The sequence below is a fragment of the Cyanistes caeruleus genome, chromosome 9 (assembly GCF_971803275.1).
Source record: "Cyanistes caeruleus chromosome 9, bCyaCae1.hap1.1, whole genome shotgun sequence".
Classification (NCBI taxonomy): Eukaryota; Metazoa; Chordata; class Aves; order Passeriformes; family Paridae; genus Cyanistes; species Cyanistes caeruleus.
In genome coordinates, this window is record NC_141709.1 from 23773274 (window position 1) to 23788212 (window position 14939).

At 45.4% G+C, this 14939-nt stretch overlaps 2 protein-coding genes across 13 annotated transcripts in view; one reads left to right on the plus strand and one right to left on the minus strand.

Moving 5' to 3' along the window:
* Nucleotides 1-932: 932 nt before the first annotated feature.
* On the minus strand, nt 933-10616 carry MED8 (mediator complex subunit 8). The gene is made up of 7 exons (XM_086841429.1): nt 10531-10616; nt 7807-7925; nt 6657-6801; nt 6141-6281; nt 5647-5728; nt 4410-4658; nt 933-1399 (listed from the first exon to the last, which is right to left on the minus strand). Exons 1-7 carry the CDS (start codon nt 10534-10536, stop codon nt 1335-1337), a joined length of 807 nt encoding a protein of 268 aa, XP_086697555.1. The 5' UTR covers nt 10537-10616; the 3' UTR covers nt 933-1334.
* SZT2 (SZT2 subunit of KICSTOR complex) overlaps nt 10519-14939 on the plus strand; it is a 54286-nt gene continuing 49865 nt past the window's right edge. For all 12 annotated transcript variants that reach the window (XR_015273631.1, XR_015273632.1, XM_086841417.1 and 9 more), the window contains exons 1-5: nt 10519-10648; nt 10890-11015; nt 11172-11345; nt 11690-11860; nt 13691-13822. Coding sequence is in view for 10 of the 12 variants with exons in the window: in XM_086841417.1 (XP_086697543.1) it covers nt 10535-10648; nt 10890-11015; nt 11172-11345; nt 11690-11860; nt 13691-13822 (717 nt within the window). In the remaining 2 variants the exon portion in view is untranslated. The remainder of the gene's footprint in view (nt 10649-10889; nt 11016-11171; nt 11346-11689; nt 11861-13690; nt 13823-14939) is intronic.

The window sequence follows — 14939 nt, forward strand, 5'->3', positions numbered from 1 at the left end:
TGTGCTTCCAGCTCAACTTTCTACTTCCCAGCTCAGTGCTTTTCAAGGGCCAGCAGGATAAAATGGGTCAATAACTACCCTAGTCACAGCTTTGTGGATGGTTTTGTTTTGGGAGAACAGCTCACAGCCTCCACAAATAAGCTGGATCTGATTAGCTCAGAGGCAAGCAGTGCAGGAGCAGCTGCAAGCTGTATCTGCTGAGTGGAGATTTCCTCACCCAAAGATTGCTGACAGATGCTATTGAGTAAAACACTGCTGGCTTTCAATACAAGTCAAAAGGAAGTCCATGCAAGGGCAACCAGAGGCAGGACATTGGTCCTTTAGGATAGTGTTGTATGTACTGACAGGATCCATGGGGATGTGCCCCCACCCTTTTGTCTCACAGGAATCTCTCATTAGGCAGATTATATGTTACAGCTCAAGGGCAGAAAGCAGAACAGGGATGGCTTCACAGTGCCCAGTTCCTAAGAGAAATGAGCCAGACTTCACAACCTGGCCCATCCAGAAGTGTTACAGTCCTGGGCACATTGCAATACCTTTCCAAAGTGATATATTAATTCTGAAGCAGCTAAAAAACTTTATAGAAAACAGAAGCAGAGAAGCATGGAAGTGAAATCAGATGCTGCAGCTGAGATTTGCTGCAGCATCAGAATACAAAAGCTCTGTGCTTCTGTTCCTCAAGTGCTGCCTTCTTGGTGTGGGCCTTGAAATAGTCCTTCCCAGTATTTTGCTTTCTGGGGTATAGACATAATTGTTTTTTAATGCACTAGATGTTTGTACCCTGCTGGCTCACTGTACTACACTCCTTTACACACAAACCTGCAGCTCCAGCACTTGGCCTCCAACATTTTCCATGTGGTTTAGATTGGAGCTGCTCTGCAGCCTTACCCAGAGGGAGAGTTCGTATGACCCGAGAGATGGACACTAGTGTGTCACAGTGAGCATAACAAGGTCTTTATTAAACAAGATGGAGTAAAGAAAGAACATGCCAAGTGAACAAGCAGAAACAAGGAGCTCTGTGCAGCCCTTCAGGTTCTGTGTCAGGAAAGGGCAGTTTTCCTCCAGGCCAGACCTGGAGAAGATGGCATCAATACCGGAAGCAAAGTCCTCTGCTCTGGCTGAACAGAGTACTTGTGTCCAGGAGACATGGCCAGCAGCAGCTCCACACAGGCCACCCAGCACTAAATAAAATCCAGGGAAGGGCTTATAAACCCTGTGTTCCCGGATAAATTGTGTGGATATGTGAAGGGACTTGGAAGTCCTGGAAGGAATCCAGGTGGGGTGCCTGCAGCAGTAACAAATGTTGCTGTTCCACGGGTCTGGTTCATCTCAGCTCATCTCTGATACGGATGCATTGAGGCAGATTTTATATTTGTTTTTATGCCACTCGGCATTTTTCCTGGAGAGAGAAAAAAGAAAAAGCAGTGCAAAATCAGCAATATGAGAGGATATTTACTTAGGAGCATGAAAGACTCACAATGACCCTGTGTGGGCTTTTCCAGCTCCACTCCAGGCTCATTTGCTACAGCCCCTTCCAGCTCCTGACCTACACGATCAATCATTTCTACAAATTGGCATCTTTCTCTGCTGATAAATCTCCTTGACAATTCTTGTGTCCCCCTGCTATCCACTCCAATTCTACTATTTTTCCATCCTCAGAAAGCCTTTTTCTTTGTCAGGAGGCTCCTACAGGAGTGTCGGACTTAGTCTCATAGAAGTTGCTGGCAGCAACACACTGAGAAGAACCCAGACTGTGTCCACTTCCATTTCAGAGAATCTGGATCCCCTTCCCTGCAGCATTATTTATAGTCAGGGTGTATATTTAAATTACTAAGCCTCTCTCAGATTTCTTAATTTCCTGAATCCACATCCACCTCTTGGGCATTACTACTCTCTGCTGATACCAATCTCACATGGGAGTGTGTTAAAAGACATCTTACTAGCAGCTTACAGTAAGTGTAGAGTGCTAGACAAAATTAAGATGATCTGAAAAAAACCCCATGATTAAAGAGCAGCACAAAGGGATATTAAAAAAACCACTCCTTCAGTGTCTTCAATCTGAAGCAGAAAAAAAGGGATAACTTCTGAAAGTTAAAATTGTAGTACAGCAGGACAAGAAAAGATTGGATAAGCAAAAGCCTAAAACAATAAAGATTATTAAACTTTCTCAAACATATCCATAGTGGGTCATTGCCAGCAATGAGTAGACAGATAACTGATAGATATCACTAACAATCAGGAGACAAATACTGTTAGATATCACCCCAAAAGCAACTGGGAACAGAACTGTATGGTTCACCTACATCTGAGACACTGTGAGTGGTTGTGGTGTTCCCAGTCTTGAGAACAACCAGAAAAAGTGCATGTAAGAGTGATAAGAATGGTCCAAGTTATAATTTTCACACAAAGTAATATTAAAGAGAATAGGACTTAGCTAAGGGAAAAACACCTGAAAACAGACAAAGGAAGGAGACATGACATATTTCCAAAACATGAAAAGTAGTATGGATAAGGTAGTTGAGGAATGATTATTCACCATTTCCCATTTTACCCAACATGGGTAAAAAAAGAAAAATGCAATTAAATTATCAAGCAAAATATTTAAACATAGAAGATTTTCAGCAAAATGTGATAAAGCTGTGGGACATACTGCCTGAAGTGTTGTAGAAGTCAAAATGTAATTCAAACAGGAACTGCAGAAATTAATGGCTACTGTATCCAATGGTATCAAACAAAACTCTGGCTTAAAATTCCCAAAAAACAATTGTTCCCAAGATATACTTGGTTCTTGTATTCTTTCAGCCTCAGCTATCAAAAGCGGAACAGTGAGACTGACCTTTGCCAAAACCCACTGTGGCTGCTCTTACCAAGAGGTACTGTCTCCATCACTCAGGCTGGACAAGTGCTCTCCTTACCAGTGCACTCTGCTTGGCCTACAGAAGTGACTCTCCCCACCCTGGATACAGTGTCTCTGAGTGTTCAGCCAGGAATCACAGCAGGTCTTCTTTGTTACCAAATTAGTGGAAATGACTTTCTAACCCTTACATAAATACATACTTAACTTAGGATCAATGTTGTTGCTCAAGTACACGGGTAAACAACAGTCATTATATACAGGCAAGAAAACACCAATTAGGATATCGGATATCCTAAATCACAATGAACATAAACATTCTGACAGTACAGGGTTAGCCTGCAGGTCCCCCAGGTCAAACCTGTTCCTGACAACAGAGGACTTTTACGGAGGAATAACAGAACAGGGCAAGCCTGCAGTGATATCCCTGCAGAATACCTATTCTGCTTCTAACATATTGTTGCTCAGTGTCATGGAATCAGAGCTGGTATCCTCAGGACTAGATGTCGACTGATTTTTCATCCAGAAGTCTGTGTACTTACTTATTTTTCTATCTCATATAAACATTATCTGCCTATCACACACAAGACAATGTGCTCTACAGTGTAATTATTTAGTATTCAGAAAAGCATCTCCCTTTTGTTCCAAACCTACAAGCCCACGTTTTGACTGGTGCACTTTCACCAATCCTTCTGTATCATGGGAGACAATGAACAATCATTCCTTATTTGCCTGCTGTATATAATTTGAGACTTTATAGGCTTCCAGTTTCTTCTCCCTATCCCAGAGCTATGCCCTCTAGCAGGGAAGATATCAGAACCGCCCATACTATTGCAGGTGTGGGGGTGCCCAATGGATTTACAGAATGGCCTGAAGATATCCTCTGTTTTTCTGTTTCTTCTCTAGAAATTCCTAGTATTTGGTTTGTATTTCTGCCTCAACTGAATACCAAAATATTGTATTTACAGAACTCTTTTATCATAGATGAATTTCACAAATACAAGTAAGTAGATTAGGGTCCAGGTGCTGGATGTGTACAGTCAAATTTCTATGCCTATGTATTTCATTTTATATTCAATGCAAATGTCATATGCTGCTATTAAACAAAGTCACTTTGTACAGGAAATCCTAAAATTTGACAGAAAACTTTTTTTTTCTTACCCTAAATAACTCATTATTATCAAACTTTTCCACTTTATTACCTACACACAACTTAAATTTCACAGAAAAACCCCCAGTACAGATCCCTGAAAACTGTGATCTCCCTCTATCTCCCCTAACCCTATATTGATTCCTATGTTCACTAAGTCTATTATTAAAACAGTATTGCAGTGGGAGTTAAGAAGCTGAAGCTGGTTGGCTGGGATCCACCTCACCCTCTGAGCCAATTTGAAACAGGTATTACTCCTCTATTATAACCTGACTCATGTTATTAAGGCCAGAAAGGAACCTCATCCTTAGTTACATCTAAAAGGTAACTGAGGAAGAATCTCTACATCTGCATTTGTCTTTCTTGGTCCCTGGATTTCAGCTGATCTCAGATATGGAACTTTACCTGGCTGTCCTGCTGGTGCCATCTGCACTCCCGCCAGCATTGGCTGCTGCTGAGCTGGTGCACCTGTCATTGGGACCTGCTGCATGCCTGAAGCACCTGCAATGATGGCACCAGCTCCTGCCTGGCCCGACTGGACAGATGCCCCAGAGCCTGGGGGTCTCCGGTTTGACAGCCCTTTCCCAAAGGCCACAGCTGCTACCAGTGCATTGGTATCTGCAGGGTTGAAGGTCTGCTTGTTCTGTCGCAAACCTGTAAAAAATAAGTTATTTTGGAAGTTATTTTTAGACTTGGCAATCAGGTCTAAAAAGTAGCATAGCTGGTCCTGAATTTACTTTTCAGCTACTTTAGTGCATGCAATAGAGATGAGTTTCTTACAGGCTGTCCTATAAGAGTCTCAGCAAGGTCAAAGAAGCTGCAAAATCAATGAACACTGGGTGATCCAAGAGATTTTTCACGGAGAGCAGGGCATAATCTGCTCATGGAAGGAGGATAGAGTGAGCTAACTCCTCCATGCCCATAAGAAGCTCCCACTAAAGGCTTGTTTGTTGAATCCTATGGCAGGTAACAAGCACTGTGATTCACACAAAAAAGAGCAACACCCCATTTTGGAGGCCCATAAGCAACATGGTGTCTGTAAGTTTTTTTACCACACATGTGCCCAATTATACTGTTAATCCCAGCTACTAGATAGAACCTGTGCTCTGGTCATGTGTCAAAGATGGCAGTAAAAACACTGCCACTGCCTTTATGAGTAGTGTGTGGCACTCCTGGGAACAGTGAACATCACAAACAGAAAAGGCTGGCCATGAGCCTGAAGCACCCATTACCTAGACAGGATCACACAAGAGCCTGCCAAACATGCAGACTCCTTCAGAATATAGCTAAAGAGTTTCTCATTCACTGCTGCTGCATTTTCACAGCTTTTTTATTAATTAAAGTTGATTGGGAAGTTTTCTTGGCAGATACTTACCACCTCGTCAAAGGGGGATATGTCAAAGGGCTGGAGTGACCTTCCCACCATGCACAGGTCACACAAGGAAGACACACTGCACCCACAGGCTTCCTTCTCAAATTAGGGGGCTCCAGCACAGCCAATCTTACATCTTCTAGAATGTTTTCATTTATGCTGCTCAACTGTATTTCCCATACTTCAGGCTCTCCAATACACCTATTTTGCCTTTACTCTCTCAAGTCTGCTGCTTAAACCCTGTACTCCACTTCCACCTCAGGGACATACCTCCACTTTCAGATTCACGCTCCTCTTTACTGATTTTCTCCAGCAAATTTGAGCACATTTTGTTCAGACTTTGGATCTGTTTCTGCAAAAAGAAAACTGTCAGAAACTGCCAGGATACCTCCAACTCAGCACAAATCAGCAAGATAAATGAACAAGCTTTCCCTTCCCAGGATCTGTGTAACCAAATGTAAGTGTTTTGGTAGCTGAGCCTAGAGTGCCCAGTGCTAAGGTATGCAGAAGGGCACTGTGGGAATGTGATAGTCTTCTCCTCTGACTGGTTGGATGGCACCTCCTGTGAACAGCCAGAGAGCTGGATACCCTTGTGAAACTGTGGAGGAAACCAAACCTCAGCTAGAGTCAGCTGGAGAAATCTCAGACAGGAAAGGACACAGAAGAAAAAGAAAACTGTCAAATGGAAGGGTAGAGGAAGCAGTTAAAGGCCAACTTGTGCTCTAGGGATAAAAGGCAGAAGAATCAAACTCTTCTTTACCTACCTGCGCTGCATCAGGGCTAATTCGAGCTGCATCTGTGATCAGCTGCTTCTCCTGCTCCTCCACTTCAGGGTCGGGCTTAGTTCGAAGATGGTCGGGCACCACTTCATGGCTGAACACCGGGACACGCCCCTCTGTCTGCCGCTGCAATAGTGGGACAGGCCTCACTCAGAGCCTCTTCCTGCAGCCCAGCACTCAGGCAGCTCCAGACCAGGGCACAGGCCATGGTGCTGAACAAAGCTACAGGGGAAACCTCGATCTGGGGACCACTAGGAAGTTTCAACAACTTGCTTAGGAATTTGCACTGTGCCTGTTTAGTAACAGCAACATATTTATTAACAGGAACACCTTCTGTAAAGTGTATCCAGTGCAAGTGTTTGCAGGTGACAACCCCACAGCAAAGCAGTTCTCAGACAGAAATACTTGTTGCCCTTTCTTCCTTTACGCCCAGAACTGAGGAACACCCAGCTGAATATCAGGCACTCAAGCACTCTCTGATACTCAAGGGACATGTCTTACCATGATCTCCTCATCGCGGTCTGGAGACAGCACTAGGGGGATGATCACCTGGTTTCGCAGTAGTGGGGTCTTCTCATGCTTTAGCACTTTATTCAAAGTGTTCAGCTGTCCTGAGAGCAATGCAAAGCTGTCCAGAACTGAAGGCCTGGAAAAGCAAATAAAGATGGAAGATGAAAGGGGATGCCACACAGGGCTATTTTCTCTTCACTCAAATGACTGAGGAGTGAGGAAACAACACTGTTAATCAGTCTACTCCATACGGTAAGCAGTAAAACCTAGGGCTGAATATGCAGGTGTGGACAAACCCCAGTCCTTACTGGAAATGGCTCAAATGCAGCAAATATCTCAGGGACATTACAAGCAGTACCACTGAAAGTGACAGTTGTTTGGTATTTCAGTAACACACACAGAAGTGTCACTACCTCTCCCACTGAAACTCTGGAGCAAGGTCTAAGAAAAAATTTCATCCTAGTACAGCCAGCACAGCCAGGAGAGAAAATATTTATAGCCTGGCTATCCAGACTAAGAAACAATGAAGCTAAATAACTGATAATCTTTCCAAGGAGGTCCTCTTCAGCTTGGTTTCTGTGCGGGACTCATCAGCTCTCCTGCTTTTTGCAACATTAACTATAAATGTTAACTTGTTTGTGAAGGGCAGACACAAAGATACCATATAGTTTATTAAGCTGCAGCTATTAACATCTTTATACTCCATATTCTCCAGGAAGAGAATGCCATCTTGCAAGGCTCCCAAACCATGGAGTAAAGCAGAATCAGCAAAATACAAAAGCTCAGCTTATATCAGAGCCATAAAAAGCCGGAAAAGGTCAGGAAATGCAGAAAGAACCATTCCTCACTTTATAGTATGTGTGGATCTCTAAAGTCTTTCATCTGAGAACTTCTACTCACTGCAGATGCAAGTCTAGTTCCCATAAAATGTCTGGATTAAAAGGTGTTTGCATGACTCATTACTCTACAGCATGAAGCCAATGGATTTCAGCTGGTTTTCTTGTGGAAGATGTGTAGTGGTTCCTCCAGCACAAATATAAAAAGAAAATTTAAACCTATTGACAAGAAGATAATGTTTTTTAATTAATCCTTTGAACCAAGTCTGAGAGTTCTGGCAGTGATCAACAGTGAGACACCTTACCATGTGAGTCGGTCATACTCGTTCTCCAGCTTGTAGATAAAACTGACCAAGGAGTTCTTCAGGTCAGCCACCTGACTGATGAGTGCCTCCAGGGTCAGCTCCAGCTGCTTCTCCTCTCTCTAAAAAAAGACAAGACAGACAAGGGAGGAGGAACAAAGACATTGTGAATCCACACCCATGCATCAATGACCCAGCCAGTCCTACAGACAACCTCTTTTTCGGAGGAAACAGAGGCATTGGAGATAAAATTCCTATTATTTCACACTGACCCCTTTCCCTTGGGTCAGACTACTCAGGCAAGAAATTTGTGTCTGAGACAAACACTTGGCCAGCTGCCCTGTTAAAGATCTAGATGAGTGTAGTGAAGACATCACCTACATCTGCTTTTTACCCCATCAGGCAAAGTCATCAAAATTAGCTCACACCACCTTTGTAAACCACTTAAGCTAACCCAGATCAAAGATGAGCATTCCCTCAGCCTTTTCTGACAGCAGCTGTGGGTGCTGTGATGTCTTCATCCGAAATAGTCTTTGCAAAATGAGTGCCAGGATCGTTTGTGCCCTTCACCTCATTCTTTACTTTCTTTCTGCCCACTTTAAGCTGCCAAGGGAACTGGCAGCTCCCACTGGCCTTATGCCCCACAGACTGGGGCTGTACCCCCCCACACACACCTCACCTCCTGCCTTTTGCTGGGATTACATGGTTCAAGAAATCTTCCCCACTGACATCCTCTTCTGGGTGAGGGAGGATGGTGACAGACAAAGTGTCAGGACTGGGGATGTGTTGCCAAAGACATCAAGGCATATCCTTGACTCTTGCAAAAACCCTCTAAACTGCTATCTACTCTTACTCTACTCTTACTCATACTAAAGTATTACACAAAATATAATTAAAGTCCCAGGCCTAGGGAACTTCTCATGTAAACTGAGAACTGTACAATAATAATACAATAAGCATGAAGAGGGTGGGACAAAACTATCAAATAATAGAAAGGGAATACTGATTGGGAAAGCAGATAGAGTGACTCAGGCTGTTGGCATGCTCGCTATTGGGTTTGTTGTTGCTCTATTTAAATACACTGGCCCAGTGTAAGCTTCATGGAGAGATTATCAGGCACCTTCCATGTTCATGAAAGCACAACATTATTCTATTTTATTTGTACTCTGACAAGTTGGTAATCACTGATACGACTTCATTTCACTTTAACCACCTTAGAAGAAACAGCTGAATCAACCTTATTAAAATTTGATCCTCAGTCCACAGAGTGGATTCATGGAACAGACTGCTGCTGCTGTTCCACCTAGAGATAAAAGCACTCTCCTTCATCTTGTGACAGGACTAGTCAGTTCCTGTCCAATTAAGAAATGTGCCCGTAACAGTTTGTATGCACTGTGTTTGTGCAAGGAGGTTAACTACTGTCTGTGTTACAAGCTGGGCTGGTAGCCAGTGCTTTACTGCAGAGGTGTCAGGCATATGCACCCATGGCAACTCCCCTGGCCCCCTGCCTGTGCTTATCCAAGAAGCCCTCAGGAGGATAAATGAAAGCCCATTGCACAAGGAGCACTCTCACGGCAGCAGTGCACTTCAGCCCTCCTTCCCATGGCTCTTCCCAAAGCCATTAGGAGCTGGAAGCAGATGCAAGCAGTGCAATAAGCATACAACGAGACTGATCAGTGATTCCAAGGAATGCTGTGCCACTCCAGAAGGATGCTTTGAGGAATTTGTTAACTATGTTAAAATTGGCCCAAGGCAGTAAAGACAGGGCTTATGGTAGGGGTTCTGAAAGACCTCCTGATACTGAGCAACTGAAAGGTAAAGGTGAAATTCAGAGTGGGTAAAGGTAAAGCAATGCAGGTGGTGAAACAAAGGGAGGAAAAATAATCCTGACCGGCAAAACAAAGGGGGAAAAAGATCCATGACTTTCTGTACACAATGACATTATCAGAGCTGATAACGTTGTAACTCAACAACAAGATCTCATGATTATCTGAGGGTAACCCATGAAAACATCTGCCCAATGATAGAAAGGCAGTCAAGGAAGTAAAAGTGACCACAGGAGTTATTAGGCAAGCAACAGAAACTAAGCATCATTATGTCACCACATAAATGAATGCCTCCTTTCCATCTCGAATATTACATGTCACTCTTGTCCTCCCAACTGAGAAGGGATAGAGTAGGACTATGTACTAATACAAGCAACGAGGATGATGAAGAATATTCATAACTAAAAAAAAAAAAAAAACCAACAAAAATAACCCTAGTAAAAAGACTGGTATGAGTAAGTGGCTAAAACAAGGAGAGACAATGTAACAAATCCTATAAACGAGGAATAGCGGGACAATTCGTTTTCACTTTCTCTTCCAGCAAGACAAACAGGAGATCTGTATGAGACCAGCCGGCTGCGCTTCCAAACAAACCAAAGGAGGTACATCTTTACAGCCTATTAACCTGTCATCAATGCTCTTTTCTTGGGACAATACGGATGCTATAAGTTCACAGCACTTAATAAAATAGTTAGGTTCTTCTCCCGTTAATGACATTTCATTCAAGCGGAACCGAGGCACTCCCGCTCACCCCACAGCCGTGCAGCAGCCAGGGGCTGCGGCACAGCAGAGCACCGCACCGGCTGCTCGAGGACGCGCTCGGCCGCCCGCCCCGGCTGTCCCAGCCCCGGCGGGGCTCGGCCCCACGGAGCCGCCCGGCCCCGCTGCCCCCGGCCCTCACCTGCATGGCGGCGACGGCAGCGATGGCGGCGGCGGCCCCGCCCCGTTATCCCGGGAGAACGGCACTTCCGGGGCGGGGCCGCGCGGACATGGCGGCGGCCGAGCGGCCCGACGGGGAGGTGGGACCGGGACCAGGGCAGCGGGGCCGGGGCCGGGGCCGGGGCCGGGGCCGGGGCCGAGGCCGAGGGAGCGGGGCCGAGCCGGGGCCAGAGGCGGGCGCGGGGGACACGGGGGACACGGCCGCCATGGGGAGCAGTGGGGCCGGCAGCGCGGGCCCGGAGCAGCCCGGGGTGAGGGGCGGCGCGGGCACTGTCCGGGGCTGCTCCGGGGGTGACCTGGGCCGCTGTGCTCCCGCCGCAGGTGGAGGAGGCAGGGCACGTATTCCTCCTGATGAAGAAGGACTATCGCATCTCCCGCAACGTGCGGCTCGCCTGGGTCCTCAGTCGCCTGCACCAGGTCATCCGGGCCGTGCCCGAGCCCGAGCTGGTGAGTTGGTGCCCAGGCCTGCATGGGGTCACCCCTGCTGCACCACTCAGCCGCACCTGCACCCTGCAGAGCGTCTGAGCCCCATCCCTTTCTTTGATTCTTCCTTTGGTGTTTCTTGATGTTCTCTCATGTTCTCTCACTTGCTTGCTCTGGCAGGTAAAATCAGAAAATGAGCTTGATGTTCTCAGCATCCTGCCTAATGGGTGGCAGCCAGACGAGCCGGTCCAGCCCAGGCCCTACCTCCTTGTCCCCTCTACACGGGTCACCTTCCTGGCCCGTCAGTACCGATTTGTGATTGAGCTTGATCTGAGCCCTTCCACAGGGATTGTGGTAAGAGCAGAAACTGCATCTCCTTGGGGTGTTCTGCATTAAAACAAACCCATTTCTGTTTGCTGAGTAAAGGTTTATTGCTCTCGGTGTCAATCTGAGCTTTTGCAGAAGTCTTGCTTTTTCCAGGAGGGAGCCATGCTGTGCCCCTGGCTGGGAATTTAATGGCAAATTCTATTTCGCCATTGGATGCTTAATGTGTGACTTCTGTTTACAGGAGTTGTCACTTTAATCTAGCTGCCATTGCAGAAGGATGTTCGCTGTTGGCCATGCGCAGTGGAACAACCAACAATGAGATTAAAAGTCCTAGAAGATGAAAAAGCTGTTCCCTTTCTCTGTTTCTGTAGGATGACTCAACGGGGGAGATAATTTTTGATGAAGTGTTTCATGCCCTTTCCCGATGCTTGGTGGGATTGTTAAGACCCTTTCGTATCCCTGGTTCAGACATTATCTACCAGCCAGAAATCTTTGTCACCATCCAGGTGTATTCCTCCATCATTGGCCTGCAGTCCCACCAGGTAAAGTTCAGGCTCTCCCTAGGCACAGTGTGAGCAGCTCGCTGTGCTGCACGGGTGTTCTGTGAGTGCAAGGGAAGGGGGACAGGTGGCAGCTGGGCTCTGCTATCTGTGATGCTGCAGGCTTGTCTCACTAAAACACCTAGCCTGGCATGATGCAGAAGTGCATGTGAGCAACTTCTCTTTCCTGGGCAGGAAGCAGAGGTTTCTCTGGAGAATGCTGCCCTCAGGCATGATCTTAGAATTGGGCCACAGGGAATATTTTCCTCATGTTGAATGTGTGCTTCTTGTCATTCTTCTTCTTTTGTTGTTTGGGGATTGTTTTTGTTTTTAATTTCTGTTGATTAATTCTTTTTGCCTGTTTTAATTAGCTGGAAGCATTCAAGAAGAGCTTGTATGACCAAAAGCTTGTTTGTCTATTCCAGCTCTGTAGCAGTGGTTAATTCAAGGATAATTGCCTCTTCCTATAAACCTTGTTCTTTTTGCACTGGTTTGAATATGCAGCTTCTTGCTGGAGGGAGCAGCCACCCCCTGTATTGAGATTTATCAGTGAGATTTCACTTGTGTCAGGGCAAGTCTGTTTAAAAAGTTCGAGTCTGGTTTATGGGGCCAGTGTTGTTTTTGAAGTTCATCCTTGATCTCTTCCACCTTATAGTATTTTCACATAACTATTGTGTTTATGTATTTCATCCCTTTGCTAATACCAGGGGAAGTGTGTGTGGTAACAGGAAGAGCCTGTTAGTCTATGTTTGTTCCCTCCCTTCCTTTCCCCAGCCCTCCCTGCCTAAGCCTTCTGCCAGGGTTTGTGTTGTACCTGAGGAGTGTGGCCACCACTTTGGTCTGTTCTGAGGTGCTACTGGAGTAAGTGTAGCAGGAATTTCTCTATTTGCCATTGATGTTTTATATGTCATCTTGTCCAGCAGTCCTGCAGACGATCCTTCTGTGCCTCAGTATCTCCCCTATTTACACTGTATTGAGTGCTCTGAAGTTGCTACATTTTTCTTCTTGGAACCTCTCTAAATTCCCACTTTGTATGTGAGTCTGTGAACTGTGATCTCTGGGTACAATTGGATAATTATATTCCTTTTATGGAAGAAAAGGTGTATGTGTGTATCACTCATGCAGGAAAGACTCTCTGTGGTAATCATTTATTTCTCCTGTGTCACTATGAGCTCTAGTCCATGTGAGACTGAGGGAATGTGGATAACATGCAGCACCCCACCAATCTGCTGAGGTCTTTGCCTGCATGTGGTATCTTCTTTGTGTCTGGTTGTGGACAGGGATTGCCTGTACCAGGGTGACATCTGTAAACATCTGGTCCCCTGTCACCCTGGGGAGTTTCTGTGGTGGCAGGCTTACTCTGTCACATCACTCAGCCTCTTTTGTAATGTCCACTCTAAGTGTTTCTTTATTTCAACTTGCTGTTTCCCTTGCAAAATAATTTGATCAGTCTATAGGTAAAGGTAGATTAGAGCAAACAGGCCTTCCTTAGGAGCATACAGTTGATGGTTTCTAGCAATGATCCCACATCACTTTCTCCTAATAACTGCTTATCCTGGAGAAAGTCAGATGAAGTAGAAGTTTCTTGGCCAAGGAGATTTCCCAAAGTGTCATGTAAGCTGCTGTGGGATGCACAGCAGATGCCATGAGGTACCACTGCTCACAGGCAGTTGCTTTTGAGCAGGAACAGAGAGAAGAGGCCTGTGCTGTATCTGTGCTTTGTCAGGGACATATTTCACCTTCACTGTGCAGAACTGTGTTCCTGTGTACCAGCTTGGGGGCTGGTGCTATAAAATCTTAACTTGATGACTGACATGTGTGTCCTTGGGCCAGGTACTCTTCCAGGGCTGTCAGCTGGATGAGACAAAGCGGGAGGCCTTTCTGCACCAAGTTTACACACAGCTCTGTGCCTTTGAAAACAAAGTGGCAGAGATGCTTCAGCAACAGTATGAGCCCAAACCACAGGTAAGGAGGGCAAGGGTAGTTAGGCTCTCTTGGCTTCCTGGAGAGCTGCACTCTGAGGCCCCTCTGAAGTGGGGTGGCAAGAGGAAAAGTAGCATAGGTCTGCAGAAGGTGCAACTAAGGGGTTGGTGAGATGATGTTGTGGGATCCAGTAATGAGACATGAGCGCTGAGGATGCAGAACAACTAAGTGTTAGAAGGACTGATGAGGATGGTTACCTCCTCCTAAGCTAATGTGCAGTAAGATCACCTGACTGTATATTGGGAGAAATGGTAGGATGTGCTTTCTCGCCAAAGAAGATGGTGGGAGAGGTGATTATGTCCATTTAATTAATCTATAAATAGCTGTGAATATGCCCTTAGCCCTTGTTACATTTCTTGAATGAAAATACTTCCTTATTACTATGAAAACTGGCCATGAAGCTGAATAAACAGGTAGTTTCTTCAAGTATTTGAAATCTGTGACAGATGCTGCTTAATAGCCATGGATATTTGTATCGGTAAATTAATGATAGAATCCTAGTATGGTCTGGGTTGGAAGGGACATTTACAGATCACCTCTCTTGACCTGCTGGCTATGCTGCTTTTTGATCTTCTTGTAGTCAAAGTGATTGCTGGTCTGGCTGAAGTTATTTAGTCCTTAGTTAGCATTAGTTATTAGAGTTTGGGCAAAAGGGAGGAAAAAAAATGTCCCAAAATCAGATGACCAGGAGGCTACTGGTGATGTATTGCAGTTGCATATTTGAAGTGCTTGGAATCTCATATTCTAGCTGAAATTTATATGTTTCAATGCTAAAACTGCCAGTCCTGAAACAGAAAGTAGATTGCCGGAAGTAAATACCTCGACTGGTGAGTCCAGATGGTGTTTTTGTAGTGCTTTGTATGCATTCCTGCTTGATGCAATATTTCTCTCATGGTAAACTACCCTGTAACTTCTTCCATGCAAATGGAGGAGAGAGACGCTCTTGCAGGCCAGAGGGACTGGTGAGTCCTGCCACAGGCTGTGGGGTGGAGGTGGGAGGCCCCAGGGGAAGGGCAGAGACTGAAACTTTTTTCACTTTTGAAGTTGTGCTAGCCGTATCATTGTTAACAAGTGTCTGAATTTAAGGCATCTGGCAAAT